The sequence below is a fragment of the Hypomesus transpacificus genome, chromosome 8 (assembly GCF_021917145.1).
Source record: "Hypomesus transpacificus isolate Combined female chromosome 8, fHypTra1, whole genome shotgun sequence".
Classification (NCBI taxonomy): domain Eukaryota; kingdom Metazoa; phylum Chordata; class Actinopteri; order Osmeriformes; family Osmeridae; genus Hypomesus; species Hypomesus transpacificus.
This window is the reverse complement of record NC_061067.1, coordinates 4,666,184-4,687,911: the sequence shown is the minus strand read 5'-3', so window position 1 is coordinate 4,687,911 and position 21,728 is coordinate 4,666,184. Positions and strand designations below refer to the sequence as shown.

Below are 21,728 nucleotides of genomic sequence, written 5' to 3'. Positions count from 1 at the left end.
GGGGAGAGTCCAGTACTAGAGCTGAAGCTATTCCTTCAGTACGAACCAGGAGAGGAAGAGGAGGAGGGGTCCTGTGAGATGGTAGTGGCACCATCACATGTGGGACGACATCTAATCACACAGAGTTTTTACACTGGGCTGCACCGGAGGAGTGGAGAGCATTAAGGTCCAGCACATTCAGAAGCATGCATCGCCCCACAGCGAGCTGGGTGATCTTTAAAAATTCAAAATAAAGAAGATTAACATGTGCCATCATCATTGGATTTTTATCATCTATTTGAAAGCAAGTACAACACAAAACTAAACTGACTGACAAAAGATTCTTTAACAATTCAATAGACATATTTACAGGAATTATATGCTTTTGTTTCCAGTCAGTCACTTCAATGCCAGTTAAATATAAAAAAAAGTTGATAACTGCATCGCCGGGCAAAGAAGGGAAGTTTACAATGATGATCCACAAGATGTTTTTTTTTTGTTATTTTATCACTCATGAATGCCTAGTTATTCAATGACCTATTTACAATAAAAACAATATATTGTATCCATCAAAATCAGGGTGGAGGAAACAAAAATAAATCCTTAACATTCTCACAGCGAATCTGGGCCTGTCTCAACGCAGTGTTCCTGGCTGGTTTAGTCTAGTACGGTGCTGCAAAGCCTGGGCCATGTCAGGATTGTCCACATATGCAACCTTCAATCCTCCACATCCTCCTTCCTTCCTCCTTTACTTTCTCAAAATCCTTCAAATATCTAAATCAGACATGACAGGATGGATTACAGCTGTGAGGACCAATCATGTTGTCACTGATATCTTCAAGGAGCGGAGGAAGGAAGGAAGGCATGTAGGAAGGATGCACGTTAGAGAATCGAAACTCGGCCTCAGTCTGAGTGATGTTGGTCAGGCGTTCTCCTTGGTAAAGGGTGGGTGGGGGGGTGGAGTCTGGGCTGGTGAGACCCAGCCGGGGGCTGCCTGCCCTAGGCTGGTGGGACCCCAGCCAGGCATGGCCCTCAGATCTTCTCCTGGATGAAGGGGTGCTGCAGGGCCTGGTTGATGCTGATGCGCTTGGCTGGGTCCAGCATCAGGGTGCTGTCCAGCAGGTCCTTCAGCTGCATCACCTTCTTCCTCTGCTCCTCCGGCAGGCGCTGACCCCCCACCATGTCTGACAGCAGGTCCTTGGTGGGGTTGATGGTGCTCATCACGGTCACCTTCTCCTGGAGGGGAGAGACCAGAGAGGACAGGTGGAGAGAGTAGGGAGGGAGGAGGGGGGGAGACCAGGGAGGACAGGTGGAGAGAGTAGGGAGGGAGGAGGGGGGAGACCAGGGAAGACAGGCGGAGAGAGTAGGGGGAGACCAGGGAAGACAGGTGGAGAGAGTAGGGAGGGGGGGGAAACCGATGGCAATAGAAAAGATAGAAGAGGTGAAAGACAGTTTCAGTGTGACTTCTTGCTTCTTCACAAGCAAGATATTAATTCAGTAATGTTACCCATCATACCTAACAATTAAAAACACGCCAACACTGTTCACTCAGTTCTAAACAATAGAAGGCTGGAGTCAAAGTGAGAGGGACTCAGAGTGAGTGAGTGAAGCAGGAGCTACCGACCCTTTCAGTCACTTTGTCGACTTCGATGTACAGGAAGTTGAGGTTCTGATCAAAGTGCTGGTCTTTGAACAGACCTTTCCGGATCATCTGAGGACAGACAGAGAAACGGTTGCATCATCTACATGAGGCGGACAGCCCTCCTCCAGCCACGAGACAGGACTCTCCCCCCCCCCCCGCCACGCCTCGTGCTACAGGATCACATGGCCAGACAGACTGCCTGTTTCAGACGGCTGAAGAGCCGCAGCCTGAGGCTGGTCGGGGGGGGGGGGGCAGAGGAGGTGGGAGGCTGTACCTTGTTGGGCATCTTGCCCTTGAGGTCCATGGCCAGCTTGATCATGTGGTTGTTGGAGGAGCCGGGGAAGAGGATCTTGCCGGTGTAGAGCTCGTACAGCGTGCAGCCCACGGACCACATGTCGATGCCGTAGTCGTACGGCTTCCCTATGACTGAGACACACACGCACACAGTGTCAGACGATGATCAGTGGACAAGGTCATTTCTTAGCTCCCCCTCACCACCTGGTGGCAGGCGTGAGAACTGTCTTCAAACCCTAAGGCAATCCTAGCACAGTTTTCAACAGTGCATGGAAAGAGGTGAGCGGAACTAGTCCCAGTGATAGACACATGGCCACAGGCTCCATCAACACAGGAAGTGGACGTTGTCCCAGTGATAGACACATGGCCACAGGCTCCATCAACACAGGAAGTGGACGTTGTCCCCGGCTGCTTACTGATTTCCGGCGCCCTGTAGAACCTGCTGACCAGGTAGGGCGTGATGTCGTTGTCCGCCACGTGGGAGGCGGAGCCAAAGTCACACAGCTTCAGGATGGTCTTGGACTCGTTCACCTGGGGAGGAACAGAGGAGGAGCAGTTAGAACATAGTGGGGTGGCCCCTGAGGCGAGGGGGTTGCATGGGTGCTGCGTACCAGGATGTTGTCAGGCTTGATGTCGGCGTGGAGGATGTTGCAGCGTTTGAGCAGCTTCAGAGCCAGGAAGAGCTGCTGGATGTAGGAGCGGACCGCCTTGATGTGGATCCCCACATCCTTCCCATACTTCTTCAACACCTCCCTCAGGTTCATACTGGGAAGGACAGAAGGACGGAACATATATTAGAGCACTGTTTACCGTCACTTATTAAGAGTGTTAGGCAACTGTATCTATGTCTGTATAAAAGTTTCAGGTTCAGACAGTAAGGAGCATCCTGATAGGCCAGTACCCGAGGGGTTCAGACAGTAAGAAGCACCCTGATAGGCCAGTACCTGAGGGGTTCAAACACCAAGCAGAGATGCTGCTTGTGGTAGAAGTGTCTGAAGAGACGCAGGCAGTGGAACTTGTCATCTGGATCTGCATCATTCAGCTTCTTGAGGAACTCCAGCTCCTTCAGTCCAGTCTTTTGCCTGGGGGAGTCAAACACAAACACCTGTCAAACCAGCCCTGAAGATTATAGAATAATACACAGAGAGGTGCCCTCATGGGCTATTTAATTCAATTCCACACGCCTGGTAGAATTCTCTGATCTGAGTGGTGAACGAGAGGGAATTGTTGAAGGGAAAAAAGACTCAACAGGTGTTTCTCTAGTTTAAATAGCTTTTTAAATTAAATAAAAAGATGGCATTTTCAAACTGACATGAGCTCGTTGTTGCGGATGATCTTGACCGCCACCTCCTGGCCAGCACGGGCGGTGTCTCTGGCCCGGATCACGTTGCTGAACACGCCTTGTCCCGTATAGCCGTACACGTCATAGCGCTTATCCAGGGTCTCCCCGATGTTCACCCCTGTGGGAGGAATGCCAGGCTCAAGGTCAGTCTGCTGTGTGTGTACTCGTGATGGGAGCTAGGCTGACAGAGCAGTTGCTTCTTTACTGTGGTGTGTGTGTGCGGGTGTGCGTGTGTGTGTCTGTGTCAGTGTGTGTCTGTGTGTGTCTGTGTGTGTGTGTGCGTCTGTGTGTGTCTGTGTGTGTGTGTCTGTGTGTGTCTGTGTGTGTGTGCGGTTGTGCATGTGTGTGCGTGTACATGAGTGTCAGGGTTACGTACGGTAATAGCCCTCAGCGTCGGTCCAGTTGTCCCTGAGGTTGGGGTTCTCCTTGAAGTCCTTCCCCACGCCTGCAGCCCTCATTCTGGCACTCTGGAGGTACACAGCAACAAGGTCACACACACACTACTAGGCCGCTACAGAAAGGTTTTAAACGGGTTTACGCATTCAGCTTTATGATCAATGTTTTACTTTTTATAGTACAGTATATTTCTGGAAAGAAAGTATGCTTTAATTTTTTTTTTTTTTTTTACTATTATCCAACTATGATGGAACTGGCATTTAAATATGGACTAGTTCTTAACATGGAGGTTCCTCCATGACTTACATCAAAGTCTGCAGCGAACATGTCGTCTGACTCGGTGAACATGTCCGGGGCTGAGGGCTTCTTTGGGTTAGCTCCTGGTGAACACACGAGGGACAGGAGGGTTAGCAGGAGCGGGAACCATTTGGTTGTCTCTTGCAGAAACAGGAAATGTGGAGCGTTTTGTTGAGTCACATACTGTGCAGAGATCAAAACATGCTTCAGCTGGCTGATATCAGGTTCTGGGCTTAGAACCAGCGACTGAATAGACACACGACAAGAGAGAGACACAATCAACAACGCCACCCTGGGGGATTCAAACACCCTACATTTCCTGTTTGTGTCAAGTCACTTTAGCACTGTCAGCTAGCTCCCAGGCCCCGAAGGGGACAATGGTGAGTAGGGGAGGTAGAGCGAGAGAGAGAGAGCGAGAGCGAGAAGGAGAGAGAGAGAGAGAGAGAGAGAGAGAGAGAGAGAGAGAGAGAGAGAGAGGTGGAAAGGTAGAGAGACAGAAGTAGAGAGACAGAGAGAGAGAAAGAAATGGAGAAGTAGAGAGAGAGAGATGGAGAAGTGTAGAGAGAGAGAGAGAGAGAGAGAGAGAGAGAGAGAGAGAGAGAAGTAGAGAGAGAGAGAGAAGTAGAGAGAGAGAGGGAAAGAAGTGTAGAGAGAGAGAGAGAGAGAGAAGTAGAGAGAGAGAGAGAAGTAGAGAGAGAGAGGGAAAGAAGTGTAGAGAGAGAGAGAGAGAGAGAGAGAGAGAGAGAGATGGAGAAGTGTAGAGAGAGAGAGAGACTACTATAAATCAACAGCCAACGCAGACTCCGCATACACGAGACCTTAAAACGAAGGCCAAGTCGATGTGGGTGAAATTCTCTGCTAAACCTTATGCTGCTGCTCTCCAGGGTTTTAATACTGAAAATGAACAGCTTGGTAAGCAAAGTATCTCCCTCAAGAACAATGTCGAACGTGTAGGAGAGGGGTGCCCTCACCGTCCTTCTCCTGGGCGATGAGGTTGTGCTTGGCTTTGATGTTGTCCTCGAACGTGTTGAGATTCTCTCGCTCGTACTCCTTGACGTCGGCCGCCACGCGCTCCAGGATGTCGTCGGGCGAGGGCGAGCGGCTGCGCGTGCTGCTCTGGGGGCTGCTGGGCTCCGACGCCATGTTGCTGTCCTCATTACCTGCCCGGTATTTCTGAACGGGGGAGAGACAGAGGACGAGAGAGGCAGGTGGGAGGAGGGGAGAGAGAGGACGAAAGAGGCAAGTGGGAGGGGAGAGAGAGGACGAGAGAGGCAGGTGGGAGATGGGGAGAGAGAGGATGAGAGAGGCATGTGGGAGATGGGGAGAGAGAGGACGAGAGAGGCAGGTGGAAGGGGAGAGAGAGGACGAGAGAGGCAGGTGGGAGGAGGGGAGAGAGAGGACGAAAGAGGCAGGTGGGAGGAGGGGAGAGAGAGGACGAGAGAGGCAGGTGGGAGGGGAGAGAGAGGACGAGAGAGGACGAGAGAGGCAGGTGGGAGATGGGGAGAGAGAGGACGAGAGAGGCAGGTGGGAGGGGAGAGAGAGGACGAGAGAGGACGAGAGAGGCAGGTGGGAGATGGGGAGAGAGAGGACGAGAGAGGCAGGTGGGAGATGGGGAGAGAGAGGACGAGAGAGGCAGGTGGGAGATGGGGAGAGAGAGGACGAGAGAGGCAGGTGGGAGATGGGGAGAGAGAGGACGAGAGAGGCAGGTGGAAGGGGAGAGAGAGGACGAGAGAGGCAGGTGGGAGATGGGGAGAGAGAGGTGGAAGGATTAGGAGACAAGACGGTGTGATGGAGCATGACAGCATGCATGTGAGAGGAGCGTGTGCACGAGCGTGGAGCAGGAGAACCAACCTGGACGATGGCCAGCCTCTGCTGACGCCGCTGTTCAATTAGGGCCTCCTCATCCACCTCCTCACCGTCAAAGTCCTCCAGCCTGCACACACACACACACACACACACACACACACACACACACACACACAACTCAGAAAATGGCGTCTCCAGGAGAAATCTCTGATCGAACATGACAGGAAGTCTACAGTTAACAACCTCTCTATCCACACTGCAGTCACCCACCCAGTCCTCTCAGATCAGTGATATCTCCACCGACTGCTCTAAGGGAGCACAAGGACATGTATTTAATGCATCATTTCCTGTCCCAGGAAGTAGTTCCCTCTCCACTCACACTTCCTCCCCAGAGGACTCCTTGTCGGCCTTCATGCCCTCTGACAGGCTTCCCTTGAACTTGTCCTCGTCCCGGCTACGCCTCCTCCTCCGGCCCCGGTCCCGGGACATGGAGCGCCGGTACTGCCGGATCCTCCCGTAGCGGTCCCTCTCCCCGGACCTGCCGAGCACACGAGCCACAGGTGACACCGTGACTACACCAGTCTGAGCCACCAGGCAGATCACGACCAGCACCACAGAAACATTGCAAGGTTTCAAACCAGGCCATGTTAAGTTTGTGCCGCCCACAGTATAATCATATGAGTTCACAAGAATGCAGAGCAGAGTCTTATGGAACAGAGCGCTGAGGCACAGTGGGAGGAAGTTCCTCTCACCTGTGTCTCAGTGGGGACCTGCTGAAGCGTCGGCGTGGCGAGAGGCGAGCGGGTCGCCGTGGAGACTGAGACCGTCGCCTGAGGGGGGAGCGGCTGACTCTGCGGCGAGGGGCGGCCCTGGGGCTGGTCTCCCTTGACCGGTCTCTCCCTGGTCCTAGGTCTGGTCTGGGGCGCTTCCTGGAGAGGGAGGCAGAGGGTGGGGGAGAGCAGAGCAAAGAGTACGCTGAGAGAGAAGTAGAGATACAAACACATTTAGACATTCTGCAACTGTGTTCTAAAATGTACAATATGCAGAGTAATCAATCATAACTACTGTTAGTTAGGATGGGCATTGATATGAACCAAGTAGACTCACTCAAGTAGGCCCATATGATTCCAAAACACATAACTCAGTTGCCAAAACAACACAAAGTTGGGAACCTTCCATCGGTTTACAGAGGGCTGTTATGTGGTAAGGCAAAAGTGTATTTCTCATGGAGCCAGGAACATTTTCCCACTCAGCTTGTTTCCCCCCCAGTCTTACCTCAGTGGTGAGTCCTGTCTGTCAGACTCCCTGCGACGGGCTTCTGGGGAGCGGCTACGCGCTCTCCTCGCCGGAGACCTGGCCCTGGAGGGAGGGGAGTGGCTCGGCTTGGATGCCTTATCAGAGACGGAGGTTGAGGCCTGGTGGGAGGAGTCTCGGGGGCGAGGGGAGGGGCTGCGCCTCCTGGGGGGACTTTGTCCTACTGCTCGCCGGTGTGGGGAGCGGTTCTCCTTCCCTGAGGACGCGTCCTTGGACGGGGACTTGGTAGGCCTCTTGTCCCTCTCCGCCTCCGTCCGGGCCGTACGCTCCCTCCCCGCGGGGGATCTGGACCTGCGGCCGCCACTGCGCTCCACGTTTGGTCTCTCGTCCGGCTGCGGCGAGGAGCGCTTGTCCGGGCGACCTCCTCTCTGCTCCGCTCTCCTGCTGGGGGGTGAAGGGGACTTCCTGGACCTCTCCTTGGACCTGTCCGTGCTCCGCGAGCCCTTCCTGTCTCTGGAACCTCCGCGTCCACCACCACCACGCTCCTTTGGATCTTTGCCGCTTTTGGCCGTCTTGTCAGTTTTGGCCTCCTTGCCTGCCCTGTCCCTGGACCTGCTCCTCTTGGCGGTGGATTTGCTGGCCTCAGTGGAGTCCCGCCGGCCTTTGGCGCTCTTCACCCCCCTGGGGGAGATGGGCTTCCCTGTGGCGGCTCTCTGGCGCTGCTCCCCATTCCTGACCCGGCCTTGGCCGTCTCCGTCCTCCTCCGACCCGGAGTTGTAGCCCTGCAGGATCAGGCCCATGCCCGACTGCACCTTGCCCTCCATCAGCTGGCTGTCCAACTCAGCTTTGATCATGGCCCTCTGCTTCTCCAGGTCTTCCAGCAGAGCCCTGTCGTCCAGGCTGGGGTTGCCCGAGGAAGGAGAGGACTCAGTCTTTCTGTGGCTGGAGGCGCCCGGGACCCCAGCGCCGGAAGGAGAGGAGCCCTCCTTGCGCCTGTGTTTCTTGTGTTTGTGTCGGTGCTTGCGCTTGCGCTCTTTGTCCTCCTCGGATGCGTGCTTGTGTTTTTTGTGCTTGCTTCGATGCTTATGTTTCTTCCTCTTGTGTTTGCCGCCACCGCCGCCACTGCTGTGATGCTTGGACCCTTCATCAGCCTTCTCCCCGTTTGTCTCTGCTTTCTCTTCTCCAGCCTCTCCAGCCTCTCCAGCCTCTGCAGCCTCTTCATCCTCCTCAGACATGTCACCGCTGTCTTCCTCGTTGCCACTCTTTTCATATCCCTCCAGTTCCTGTTTCCTGAAAAAAAAAAAAAAATCCTTGATGTGTTACTCTTGAGTCTTGGTCAAGAACTACGCAAATAATGTATGATCGTCAGAAGTAATATTCCTTTGTGTCCAGATTTGTTCATTTGGTTGCACGGTCAATCGGAATAAGGCGGCAGACGAGACAAGTTGGGGTTCAATGCGACATGTATGTTCCTAGCGAAAGGCACAAGCTACAAAACTTGGAGAAATTTGTGTGCACCTGACGTTGTTGGCCTACTCAAAATCTATCGCTTTTCGAACTTGATCGCGAATTCGTGGATCTAACAAATAGATAGTGCTACAGCTTCTAACTAGCTAGCATTTTATCAGGCCGGCTAACGTTAGCAGCTAGCTAACAAACACAAAGCTAGCTAGCTAGCTAGCATTGCAAGCTAAGTCAAGGCTATTTAGCCAGAAAGCTAAAAACACTTGACCTGTGGTGATTGTATGGTAATTATATGCTTTACCTTATGGTATGGCAAAACACTACTCACTAGGCACACAAATAGCTGGCGGGATAGAAACCTAGCTAGCTGGAACACGTTGTTCTTGAGATGGAAACCAAGCAAAGCATACGTAACTAAGCTGGCTAATACGGTGAGATGTTAGCTAGCTAGCTAGCCAGTTAGCTAATGTCCTATTAGCCTAAGTTAAATACAACGGTGACTTAATTGAGACGATTACACGTCTTTTTGGAAATGGAAAACCATGGAACTAATACTTTGCTTAAGTGTATAATCTTCCAAAATGCCTTACACGTGCTCGTTTCCATTATTCATTCTTCTAGACGCGATTTCCATCTCTACGTCGGCCATTTTCCTCAACTGGAGGCCACTTCCTCGATATTTTTCTTTGTACGCTCATAACACTAAATCTGTGGCCAATCTGCCGCCTACCGTCCTGGCGTGGGAAAATGCTCTTTCTAGCAAAATCATGTTCGTTTTCTTTCATTTTGAGCACCAGGGGGTGGTAGGCTATTGTACTGGTTAAAAAACATTTGACAGCACGGACTGCATTTAAGGAAGTCTCAATGAGCTACCTGGAGTTGCACATACTGCTGTATAAACTTCTGGATATTCTCAGAGAGATAGTCAGAGAAGAAACCCAAGGGCTGGGAATTATCAAGCACCCTTGTTACCTGTCACAGTCACTTTGGGAAGTCCCCCTCAGTGCGGGTCTGTAAAATCTGATGATAGGCCCATCTGTGGGTTTGGAGTGATAAGAGTGATGATGAGGCAGCAATAGATTCCTTTACTTGCACAAACTGTGTGGCACAGCCTGGTATGTGGCACAGCCTGTATTGCCTTGCACTGCTGCCTCCTTGCAAGAAGGTCCTGGGTTTGATTCCTGCTTGGGGCCCCTTGGCTTTTTGTGTGGAGCATGTTTTCCATGTGCTCTCACGGGTTTCCTCCGCAAAGGACCCAATATAAAAACATGCAGAACAAATCACTTTCCTTCCCATGTTTCTGGCCAGGATATGGGTGACAGGGATAAACATTAAGGCTTGTCCAATTGTACAGGACAAGTGAATAATTTTTCTTCTTCAAAAACATAAAAAATTAAAACTTTTTTAAACCTTTCAAAACGTTTTTTCCCAAACATTTTTTCAAACCCAAAGAATTATTTTTTTCAAAACGTTTTGAAATGTATGTCAACCCCTCGGGGAGCTCTTGGACTTGGCCCATGGGCCTTGCTGATGTGGCTGCCCACTGTTCCTACAGCTGCCCTGGGAGGAGGGACAGTGGGACAGGTCAGGTTCTCCAGTTGACACCTGGCACACGTGTGTGATCTACTAATTGTGTGAAATCATTAAAAGGATTCTTCTTCTTCAAACTCGTGACATTTTTGAGACAAATATTTGTAACTTATTTAATGCCTAAAATATCATGCAAGAAGCTAGCTCAGAACTGGCCCAGTTTCCCTGGTGTCTCTTTAAAGCCTTGCAAGAGGGTTTCTCTTTTCTTCAGTGAGGGGGTCGTAACTTACCAGCCCGTACGTGGCTGTAGCAGTCCTTTGAGCGTCATGTCTCTGATTTACACAGCGAGATGGTGTGTTTGTGAGTGTTTGTGGAGAAGGGTCTCGATGCTCTGGAGAGAAGGGTCTCAGAAGCATCAGGCATGCAGACATTAGATATTCTATGAGTAGAGGCCCTGTCCCACAGCATCCAGTAAATCACAGACCGTGGCTATGTACCTGCCTGTGTACTGCATGCTGGACCCTGACTCAGCTCTCTCTCTCTTTTTTGCTTCTTTATCAAGCAAAAAGCACAAAAGCGTGTTATAAAGATGGTACCCTAATACTATACTAATCTATTCCCTTTTTTAAACTTTCAACCTTTCAAGAGACAATTGCTGACTAAATGCCACTTTGAAAGACTTTCAATGTTGTTTGGAGTGGGCCTTTAAAGGTGGTGTGTCATTATAGATGAGATAGAGGCGGCCGCTGTCAGACCTCCCCCAATAAGATTGGCCCTCACTCTCTGGGCTTCAGCCGAGACACAATAAGGACAAGGCCATAAAACATGGACTCCAGCAGATGCTTCTTGATAGCCACCGCAGTCCATTATGAAGTCCGTTAAAAACACTCAGGCCCTGGCTGGGGGTGGCGTCTCCCAGACCCCTCTGCTCCTCCTGGCCATTGTTTGTGTTGGTGGACGCATCCAGAGTTATGGCTGCAGATGACTTGTTCCTTGAGCGGAGTCTGGGAAGGAGATGGCCCCAGGCCACTATGCCTGTCTCCATCCACACAGAAGGTCTTTGACCCCTGACAGATGCTGCGCGCCTACACCCTCCATCCTTTTGTTTTTGCCCTCCTTGCTCTTCGTTTTTTGTTGTTGTTGCCTATTCTCTCCTTTCTAGTCTAGTTTTATGAGCCTCTGCTGTTTGGTTTTCTGCGAGAGGATTTGCAAGGGTAAGGGGACGTGCTTTTGGTAGCACGCCCCCAGGCATATGGCCTTGTCAGGTGCTGGGATTTATGTCTGTGCTGGCTCTGGGAAGCAAGATCAGATTCATGTGCCATCTCAATGTGCTCTGGAGCGTGTGAGGGCACACTGAAGAGGAAGAGGATGGATCTGGACCACAAGGTTGTTCTTGTGTCGTGTAGTTCAAATACTGTAGTGCAGAAATTCATCTATGTGTAGGATACCAGTATATCCAATCCATCTGCACAGTTTCACCATGCAGACACACACACACACACACTCTCACACACACACACAGCTGTTTCCTTGTTGAAGAATTACAACATGCTCACAGGAACTGTCGGGCCTGATACAAAGTGAAATACAGTTTGATTAAAGGGAAGAAGAGCAGCAAATCCCTGTCGCATTGAACATTTTACCCTTTTCACTGACACATCCTTATCCTCAACAATTCATATCCATCGGCCTGACTCAGAGTTCCCTAGAAAAGGACTGTAAAACTTAAATCAGATGGAAAAAAAGGGAAAATCAATAGAGCCTCAGACTGACCAAACAGACTAACCGACAGACAGACGGATGGATGGAGGAACAGACAGGTTTCTCTGCTGCTGGGTGTGGGATTAGAGAACAGGAGCTGCAGACGTCTTTAATTCCCTCTCATTTTAACAGCATGATGGATGCTTCTGGAGTTTATAGCTGTCGTAAACAAGGCCTAAACCGTGCTGAAGCCCCATCCTGCTGACTGCAGGTGACAGCTGACAGACCCACAAACTTATCCACAGCATTCTGGTCACAATGCCAGTTCATGGGAAATGCCATAACAGATCTGACTCACATTACACTTGCAAAATGGAAGTCCAGTGTTCTGTGTTGCAGTATACGGTAGATACTGCCTTATGTTTTGCTAAGACTACGCCTATAGTGTGACCTCAGAGAACAGGCATGCGACTAGCAGAACTCTGTGGTCCTGCTGGAGGCTCAGATGTTGTTATCCAGGGCTTTGGCTCCTGATCAGAAAAGCAGGAACCCGCACCCCCCCTTCTCAGTGGCAAAGAACCCAACCTTCAAGTCTCTCACACCAAGACTCGACTGACACAGGTCCACTTGCTCACATACTTTACCCAGTAGGGTTTTGGCATTGCCTCTGTTGTAATGAGAATCAAATGTGCTCAAACATTTGATGCGGTCGATGATTGGCGGAGCGTGCTTTTTTCCATGCAATGTTTTCTATTTCTTTATCAAAAGAATAAGCCCAAAATGAGGTAGTGAGAGACAGGATTTGCTGACACAGTCTGTGTGTCTCAACCACAGAGCCAAGCTCCAAACTGAGTGATCCTAATTACAGGGTTGCAGGTGTGTGCGTGTGTGCGTGTGTGCGTGTGTGCGTGTGTGTATGTGTGTGTGTGTGTGTGTATGTGTGGGTGGGTGTCTGAGGACAGGACTGCAGTTTGTGAACATCTAATACAGTGTATGGTTCACTGAACCATATTTTTCATCCATGAAGCACTACAAAATCTCAGTTCCTAAACAAAACAAGTAAAATGAAGCATAGAGTTGCTCTGGTTATTGCGGCTACTGTTTTACAGTAACTCGATCAGTTTTGAATTCCAGTAAAACCAATGAATATCTCTCCAGACTAGGAGAAGAGAAAGGAGAACGGCCATTGAAGAACAGCCAGAATAAAGACACCATATGCTCGAGAGGCCTCTTTAGTTAGTTTGAAAGATAAAGTCTTTTGCATGGCAGATTTGATGTCACATTTCGTTCACCCGAGTGGACACATTTCCTGGTTCCCGGATACTTCTGTGATGTTGGAAAGACCCTCAGAGGTGCAGTTGAGCATAATCAGATGGAAGATGTGAGTTGGTGAAAGCAGACATATTTTACATCCCACATCTGTTCGTGAAATTCAAGGGGTGCACATTACAGGGGGATTGCTTTCTTCAATCTCATTGGTCTCATCTCTTCTCCTGTGAAATTGCATGTGGGTTGCTTCTACATTCTAAGTCGTACATTTTCACTCACACTGACATATTCTGTTGTCTACCCCCCCCCCCCCCTCCTCCTTTCTCGCTCTTACTCTCTACATCCATAACTGTAAAACATGTTTTTTTATTATTATTTTTTTTACAACTTGTGCATACACAATTATCCGGCAATTTCCTGCGTAGCCGGCTGTAAAGAGGAGCCTTCCCAGTCCTGGGGATCTCAGGTCATTAATTACAGCTGAGTCCTCATGATGCCAGCTGGTTATATGTTTCCTGTAAAGCTCCTTGACTGGGCGTCCTACAGACCTTAGAGCACTCAGTGGAACATTAACGTTCAGTAATGGCTGATGAAGCAGTGGCAGCGATAACTCCACTGCTCTCTCTTTCTCCCATCACAGAAACAGTATAACTATGCAAACCGACATAGAGCAACCAAATGAAGTGTTGGGAAGAGGCCAGAGAAAGTGTAAACCCAGCTGCAAGATGGACAGTCTAGTCTCTCTAGAGGCAGTTGCATTCTTTGCATAGCATCCACAGTGTTGACAAGAAGTGAGGAAAAGGAAGAGGAAGAGGGGAGGAGGGGGAGGAGGACTTCAACTTCTGCGAGACATAGAAGCAACGGGATATTTCTCTCTCCGGAGCAACCAACTCTGGATTATGTTTCCTGAGAGCTGGAGAGCACAGAGGATCTGACCAGACTGTGCATTCCACTGGTTTTACCACGTCGGATCGTTAGCCTACTGATGGCATCATGAGACACTCAAGAAGAGTCCTCATAGCAGAGCAATCCAAAATGTCTGTAGACTCTTTTTAAGGTAGGAGAAGGTAATACATTTTTTCTTAAAGGTCTTAGGGAGTAAGTTGTTATGTCATTGCACTGACTAGTTAACAGGTATTAATCAGAACGAATTATAGGGAATGCTGACAGATTCCAGCACCGTTATTTTCTTCTTCGGGGTTGACAGTGCCACGTTAGAGATTGCGTCTGCGATGGTCTGTACAAACACTGACGTCCTCATACCGATACATTGTTGCCAAATCGGCAACTCGGAGTTAGGTGCCAAAGTTTCAGAAGTGCGTAGCGTCACATCATGTGGACACAAATATTTTAGAGCTAACAAGTTAATCGTAGCCTTTTTGTCATCTTGAATTGGCATGTCCTTAACTGTCTCATATCATCCCCACGTCTCTTTCCCAGAGCTCTGTCCCAGAATGTTGGACTGACGGCGGAAGAATGGCATCAGCTGTATTCGAAGGAACTTCTCTGGTCAACATGTTTGTAAAGGATTGCTGGGTTAACGGTATCCGGAGGCTTATCATAAGTCAAAGAGGAGAAGAGGAGGAATTCTTCGAGATCAGAACCGAATGGTCGGACAGAAACATTTTATACTTGCACAGGAGTTATTCGGATTTTGGGAGGTTATTTAAAAGATTGGTCGAATCATTTCCTGAGGACAGAAGAGATCTCTCCAAGTCTCCACTAATAGAAGGTTGGTTCAGTGTTTATAGTAAATATTATGGGGAATGGGTACGATAAAACACATAAGACATGGAAGTGCATTAACGTAGTGCGACCACCAATTGCTCTGATTTGGGAACATTCGACAGTATTCAACAATTGCATTTGTTATGTTCTTTTGATCTTAATATTAACATATTTTCAAATGTGTTCATGTATATATTTTTTTAAAGAACACATAGATGGCAAGTAAAGTTTTTATATATACAACATCTTACTTTCCGAAATCCAGATATATGCATACAAGTGTCTTAATCATTCACTGAGGTCCACTGGCATATTCTCATGATACTTTCACAGAGTTATCTACACTTTTATGTTCATGGTTTACCCTGCCTTGTTTAAAGTTATTCAGGGTCCTAACAAACACCTCTGTACTCTCATTTGTTCTATGATGTGTATGCTGCTGTCAGAAACCCCCTGCAACATATGAGCAGTTGTTTGCTTTTTGATCTTACACATCTATTTTACATTTCTAAGTTCACAGGGTCAAAGTACATTAAACTTGCATTGAACTCACAATCCTGCTACAAAACAGACTGCAGCTCTAAAGACTTTGAGTCTCAGTTGATGTCTGAATCTGTCCAGTAAGTTCACATTCTGTGCCACATAGCAGCAGCTGGTCCTTCACTGTTGGACAGGGTCATGCCATGCAGACATATTTCACTGGCCCCTGGGGTCTGGGCCCCTGCCCTCAGTCACAGTGATGCCCTGCTGTTGGCAGTGCCCGGCTTCTGGCAGGACTCCCGGAGACTGTAACATCTACGATCACCCTGTACAGTGTCTCTGACACCTCTCTGTGTCTGCCCACTGAGTCTAGGACTGTTTTGGAAGCCAACAGGGAGGCCGTGCTTCCTTCCCATTCTCTGAAATAGCCGTCATGTACCATGTTTACGAGAGCTAGTAATAGTCCCACTGCCTTCACCATGTGCAGTGCATGATGCGAAAGTATGCCAGACTTAACGACTCATTTTGGACTTCTTCTTTCTCTCTGTGGTGTGTTCCTCAGAATACATAGACTTGTAATACTGAAAAACCAATTACTGAGACTTCATCTTAGTATTGGTGTTGGATGGATTCGATGGCTAGCAGATTAATCCATCTTCCACTTAAATGGTCCCTCTCTTTAATTCCCACCTCTGCTTAATATTTCATTTGCCTTCCTCCAATTGTCACTCAGATGAGAAGTCACACCGAAGTAGAAGAAGCTAGTTCTGCTGTGTTCTAACCCTTCTGGTTTTCTAGGTCCCTGCTGGTGTTGTGCTGTTTCTGGGCTGTACCTAGGCAACTGCAGCGGTGTTCAGACCTTCCAGGCTGATGTCATAGTCTGAGAGAGGGTGATAGAGGGTGGTACACTAGGCTAGGGAGGAGAGTGGCCTCCTATATTTACTCCTGTGGTTTGTCTGTGTTCATAACAGCTGACCTCACATAAGACCCCTCAGCTGGTCACCAACAAGGAACATATAAAGTAAGGGAGTGTGACAAATGTCTTTGTTTTCTACCGGGAACCTGTTTCACAGGAAGTCAGAGTTGAACCATAGTTATTTCGAAGTACAGCACTGTCAGTAACCACAGGTCAAAATAGTCAGCTCTGAGGTTTCCTCACAGGCTTCCAGACTGGACTTACACCATGAGAGAGCAGTCCCCAGAGCTGTGTTTAAACTCTTAAGAAGAACACAGCTTTTTCTAACTGTAAAGCAAGGTTCAGGTACTATAATTGAAATGAAAAATAAGGTGAAACAAAATAGTTTTAGGCCTTCCATAATGTTTTCATTGAATGTTGAAAAATTAACAAGAACTATCCTTCCACATTTAACTTGCTTTCCCACAGTTACCTCCAAGCACATTCTTCACAGTACACACAACACCTGGGGTCAGGTTTGAGAAGAGGACAAATTGACCAATTAGGGGCCCTCCAAATAATGACCTCATACAGAGACATAACACATAGCTTTCTGGGCATCATGGCAACTCACTCAGACCCCCCAGCCTCCAGGAAGCACAGACAGGATATGTACTCTTCCACAGGAAGTGTACCGAAATTCTAGATGGGATAAACACGGCTGATTTGAGTCTCTCTTCTTATAGGTTCAGCTTTAAATCCTAAATATAGACAGTATGGATAGAAAATAAGTCACAGCATGGTATTAGGTTGTGCTTTGGTGTGTTTGAAAATGTTGTTTTGACATTCCAGAATTAGCGTTAGTCTTCAGTGATGTGTATACAGGTCAAACAACAGGTGATCTTAGGACAGTTCATCGTTTTCCTTTTCATTTGTAATGTTTCACCACCTTCTGTAGCATTATTCAATACGTTTTTTCTCATAGACACGTTTCTTATTATTTCAAAAATGTTGAAACATTATTTCAGTTCATGATAAAACACCATAATAACACTCTGTGTGCTACGTGACAAAACTGTTAAATCATGATGAATTTGGAGAATGGAGGTCTATTTCAGTCAGGAGGAACAGGATTCTGAGGTAGCATGATCAGAGGGCTTGGTGGTGGAAGTGGGAGAGTGGGGGTAGTCCTCCGGGGTCTGACTGCTGATAATACGGCCCAGTGTCTCCTCACCCACCACCGGGGGCATGATGCCATCACTGTGGGACATTTCTAATGAATGAGGTCATTACATCAGCTGTGCCGAGTGCCGCCTGTTGCAAAGTGCCTCTGACCCCTTACGCAGCTCTGTGGTCGCTGTGTGCGTAGTAGGAGCTGATCAGGCACTAAGAGCTTGTTACTATGACGCTCAAAACTTGTCATCAGCATGACACAGACATTGCGGAAGCTTCTGTCAACATTCTATTTTCCACTGTGGGTCCGATGTTTGTTGACCGGTCATTTTCACCCTCCTGATGTCTTAGTCATCATGACCCACAGCATATTTAGGGGTGGATTTGTTTGGGAGATCTCTGATTAGTGACAATCCCTGTGTTTGTCATTTGGGCTGTTTCAACATTTGTGTTGATGATTGGTTGCAGTGACTGACTCCCACTATGAGGCTATAGGTCACACAAACTGTATCTGCTAATATTAGTTTCAGAAAAAAATGTTTGCTGTACTGAAACTGTATTTTATGTATTGCAACCAAATATTTCCTTTTAAGTTCTTTTCTTTTTTTTTTATCATTGAGACAACAGTAAACCAACTGTTGTTATGATTTAAAGGTTATTTCATGAAATCACCAGACACCTTTTCACTAACATTTATAGCAACCTTTTACCAGGGTCTGCCTCTAGTTCATGGCTGTCCAGCCTTTGTGCCCTCCTGCCCTGGGGGTTGATCTGTCGTGTGCGGAGACAAAGGTCAGAGTGAATGCTCTTTGTCATGGTCGATGCACAGATAGGGTTTACCTGGAGCTCGCCCAGTAGGGAGGTCGTTTTGTTTTTTGAAAACAAGACTCTCTTGACAAGAAGCTTAAGCTTCGTCAATCAAGAACTATCGAGTTTTCTATTTCAATAACCTCAATACAATTTTGTGAAGATATATGAAAATTCCCCCAGTTTAACATGGTGTTGTGGTGTTTGTGTTGTTTCATTAATTTCAGGGTTGCTGAAGATTAAAGAGGCGAACGACATCGAGGTGAAACTCAATGAGGTGGAGAGGCTGTTGAAGAATGCCATCAACCTGCCCTGGAAGGTACAGTCATGGCACGTGAGCTCTCCGCTCACCCACTGAACACTATCCAAATATGCCCATGCTTTAAGCCATGACAACTGCTCTATAGCACGTTTGTATGCTTCGACAAGGGTTCATAGTGACACATTATAAAACCGGCATTCATTATTATCAATGTTCCAGTATGCCAGGTCAGAGGTCATGTTGACATTCTTTGAGAGGTCACCGCTGGACCAGGTCCTGAGGAATGACAACGTTCACAGGATCCAGCCATGCTTTCAGAGCCCCATCAAGATATCAGGTAGAGAGCAACCCTGGGACATTACTTAAGGGGATTGAATAGGCTAATCATATATTTTACAAATAGCAAGAGATGCTTCTAATCTCCACCATGAACTTCAATGCATGCCTTGGTAGTTTGAAGTGCCACACTGTAGGTCGCCACTCATTTCAAAGCCACATTCTGTGTTCTGTCTTGCAGAGATCATGCGGTCTAATGGCTTCTGCCTGGCCAACACGGAGACCATCGTGTTTGATGACAGTCTCCCTCAGGACAAAGAGAGACCCTCCTCTACCGACTCTGCAGAACAACAGTAAGAGAACAACCGTTTTCAGTTTGAATGTATTAACTCCTTCCTGTTCAACATCATGTTTGAAGAGGGTCAGGAAGTTCCATGTCATCCTCAATCAGTCATGTTTTCAATACCCCCCTGTTCAATAAATGCAGTCATCCTTACTTGTAAATTGTAAGTGGTTGTGTGTGCCCTTTAGCATAGATGTCTGTGTATGTGTGTGTAAATTCCTTGAATGCGAGGAGGTCCCCTTCCCCAGGAAGTGTACTCTGTACCTCTCCCTTCCCTGGGTGTGTGTAGGAAGCCAAGAGGGGAGGACATGTAAGGCACATAGTCTCCACCTAAACACAAAACAAAAGATCTCTAACTAATTTTCCATTACACGGGATTACACATAGTAACTTCGTAGTACACAATGCAACATCAAAAGGCCAGACCTTTGAAGTACAATTTTAAAGGCTGATTTGAGAAAATGGAAGTGTTAGCATATATGTCTGTGCATTATGGACTCCTAATCCCATGAACTGGAAGACACAACAGACAATACAGTAACTATGCAGTTTGATCATATGTAGTCTATTGTAGTTGTCTTCAGCTCAGTGAGTAATTAGATCTGACTTTGCTGTCCCCAGGTATGAGGACAGCACAGACTTCCTCCCCCTGGAGCCAGACATTGATGCAGACGAAGACACAGAGGCCTATGTCACCAACCTCTCCTACTACCATCTGGTGCCCTTTGAGACAGACATCCTGGAGTGAGGCCTCCCTGCAGGAGCCCGGGTGGTCTGGGGAGGGGTGCTGGCTCCTGGCTGCGTGGAGGTCAGACAGGAGCTCATACTACCACCGTATGTCACCCAGCTTGGAGAACGCCCGTCCAGGTGCATGAGGACCTTGCTCACTGCTTAACGGCAGTTATGTACTCTGCCCTCTGCAGTTTGCACGATGCATGTATTCAACATGGCTGCTTGGTCTGAGGTCAGGCAGCAGGCCTGGTGAAACTCTGCAGCTGTGAGACCAGATTTGGTGGAATTACTGGAGACTGTTAAAGGGATATTATGTAGGTTTGTAAGTTTTGGTCAAATGTTCTAAATGTGAACTGATGTGATGACACCAGAGTGCCTCGTCACGACAGTAGATGAATGAGACGGTTTGTTTACTTCTCTGTCAAATGCTGGGTTGTGTCCTTTCCCCTATCACCTGGATAAAGTGTTTTTGAAAAGCAAAGGTCACAAGATCATGAGATGCATATTTTCTACAGGATGAGAACTTTAGTCTACCCTTATTTTCATTTAATGGGAAATTCAGACCTTCTTTTTTTTTGATTGGATGAAACTTAATACTCCCTAAATGTAATTGGATGGAAAATTTATTTTATATCTCTAATGGCAATTCGGTTTTGATGCTTGGTCAGGACAACGGATCAGTCTATGGATACATTTTATATTCAAAAAGTACGATTTACAAAAATGTGTAACTGGTTGAATCATGTCAGCGTTGGACATCTCTGAGGACCTCTACAGGAAGGTTGAGTAACGGAGGTCAAGCCTGGCCCTCTTTGACCCCTGGTGATGTAACAGCTCATGTGAGCTGACCAGGCCACTCCAGACAGCTGACTACAGTGTGGGAGTCGTCAGCCCTGCCTCTCCGCAGTAGCAAACAAGTACTCTCTTTATCGCAAGAAAACAAATGGAGCAAGCAGGATGAACACAGGGAAATTGTTAAAACCTGAAAGTAACATTGAAGTGTTTTGTCTTGGTGCAGTAACATGGAAACATTCAGTCATGCAACTTCAGCTAAGAACAGCCCCCAGGCCTTATCTATGTCATCATCAGTAATCCATCTTTTGAATCAGTGGGATATGGCAACTCTCTCTCTCTCTCCCCTCTCTCTCTCTCTCTCTCTCTCTCTCTCTCTCTCTCTCTCTCTCTCTCTCTCTCACACTCTCTCTCTGTCTCTCTCACACACTCTCTCTCTCTCTCTCTCTCTCTCTCTCTCTCTCTCTCTCTCTCTCTCACAGTGTCTCTCTCTCTCTCTTTGTCTCTCTCTTTGTCTCTCTCTGTCTCTCTCTCTCTCTCTCCCGTCTCTCTCGCCCTTGCTCTCATATTCACACGTCTAACTAAAGTAAAGAAGAATGGAACATGTGTGTTGTCAGAATGATGTCCAGCTCACTGTTCTCTGGGCAGGGTTGGCTGCTGTGTTGTGTTTGCAGGAGTGACTAGTGAATCTATTATGTGAATCACTGTAGCAGTAGCTTTTTGTCCCCAGGCTGGAACAGAGCAGTCTTCCTCTACACTGTTCTGTAGCCACAGGAGTCAACCCCCTCCTGAATAGCTGGACCCTGAAACACCCCAAGACTTGGCACAGGGGAATCCACCAAGACTTGCCTTTCGTTCAAGTCTATTTAGCAACACAGTCATGCCCTCTCCTCAACCCGTGAGAAAGTACAGCTCTTTCTTAGCATGTGAAACTATTCGTCTCCTTTGTGTCTGACAGGTTCTCTGTTCTCTGTTCTAAAGCAGTAGGCCAGCAGTAGGCACATGCTATGGAAGAGATGCTTTTGGGGACATTATAGTAAAATTGAAAAAAATGCATAATCAGTCACTGCTGCCTCTATGAAACATAAATAACTGTTCTTGTCTTAGTTTGCCTCATTCTAAAAATGGACTGGATAGACATTCCGGAACTTATGGACTCATAAAGGACCCTGTGCTTGTCAACATGGTACTCAACCAAATCTGTGTGGCCTACCCAATCAAATAACAGTCACATGAACATACTAGTTTGTTTGACCACAATGTCAA

The 21,728-nt window shown here is 47.9% G+C and overlaps 2 protein-coding genes across 3 annotated transcripts; one reads left to right on the top strand and one right to left on the bottom strand.

The window, feature by feature from the left end:
* Nucleotides 1-250: 250 nt before the first annotated feature.
* On the bottom strand, nt 251-9,158 carry prpf4bb (pre-mRNA processing factor 4Bb). The gene is made up of 15 exons (XM_047024294.1): nt 9,065-9,158; nt 7,032-8,300; nt 6,509-6,685; nt 6,136-6,294; nt 5,802-5,883; nt 4,922-5,123; nt 3,960-4,033; nt 3,634-3,724; nt 3,228-3,375; nt 2,860-2,997; nt 2,527-2,680; nt 2,332-2,446; nt 1,896-2,047; nt 1,604-1,690; nt 251-1,215 (listed from the first exon to the last, which is right to left on the bottom strand). Exons 1-15 carry the CDS (start codon nt 9,121-9,123, stop codon nt 1,012-1,014), a joined length of 3,111 nt encoding a protein of 1,036 aa, XP_046880250.1. The 5' UTR covers nt 9,124-9,158; the 3' UTR covers nt 251-1,011.
* A 4,426-nt stretch (nt 9,159-13,584) lies between these two features.
* On the top strand, nt 13,585-20,879 carry pxdc1b (PX domain containing 1b). Of its 2 annotated transcripts, none has more exons than XM_047024400.1 (6): nt 13,585-14,041; nt 14,415-14,706; nt 18,285-18,376; nt 18,539-18,656; nt 18,837-18,948; nt 19,560-20,879. In XM_047024400.1, exons 2-6 carry the CDS (start codon nt 14,451-14,453, stop codon nt 19,684-19,686), a joined length of 705 nt encoding a protein of 234 aa, XP_046880356.1. In that variant the 5' UTR covers nt 13,585-14,041; nt 14,415-14,450; the 3' UTR covers nt 19,687-20,879. The 2 variants fall into 2 exon arrangements, with proteins under 2 accessions (XP_046880356.1, XP_046880355.1); XM_047024399.1 differs by having other exon boundaries at nt 13,589-14,031.
* The last annotated feature ends 849 nt before the right edge of the window (nt 20,880-21,728 follow it).

What these genes read in the sequence shown, in the direction of transcription:
- prpf4bb (XM_047024294.1), bottom strand. Translation starts at nt 9,123, where the DNA reads ATGGCCGACGTAGAGATGGAAATCGCGTCTAGAAGAATGAATAATGGA. An exon ending in GAGTCCTCTGGGGAGGAAGT is followed by an intron (nt 5,884 to 6,135) that starts GTGAGTGGAGAG and finishes GTGTGTGTGCAG; the next exon opens with GCTGGAGGACTTTGACGGTG. An exon ending in TCGACAAAGTGACTGAAAGG is followed by an intron (nt 1,216 to 1,603) that starts GTCGGTAGCTCC and finishes TCTCCCCTCCAG; the next exon opens with GAGAAGGTGACCGTGATGAG.
- pxdc1b (XM_047024400.1), top strand. Translation starts at nt 14,451, where the DNA reads ATGGCATCAGCTGTATTCGAAGGAACTTCTCTGGTCAACATGTTTGTA. An exon ending in GAGCCCCATCAAGATATCAG is followed by an intron (nt 18,657 to 18,836) that starts GTAGAGAGCAAC and finishes TCTGTCTTGCAG; the next exon opens with AGATCATGCGGTCTAATGGC. An exon ending in ACCGACTCTGCAGAACAACA is followed by an intron (nt 18,949 to 19,559) that starts GTAAGAGAACAA and finishes TGCTGTCCCCAG; the next exon opens with GTATGAGGACAGCACAGACT.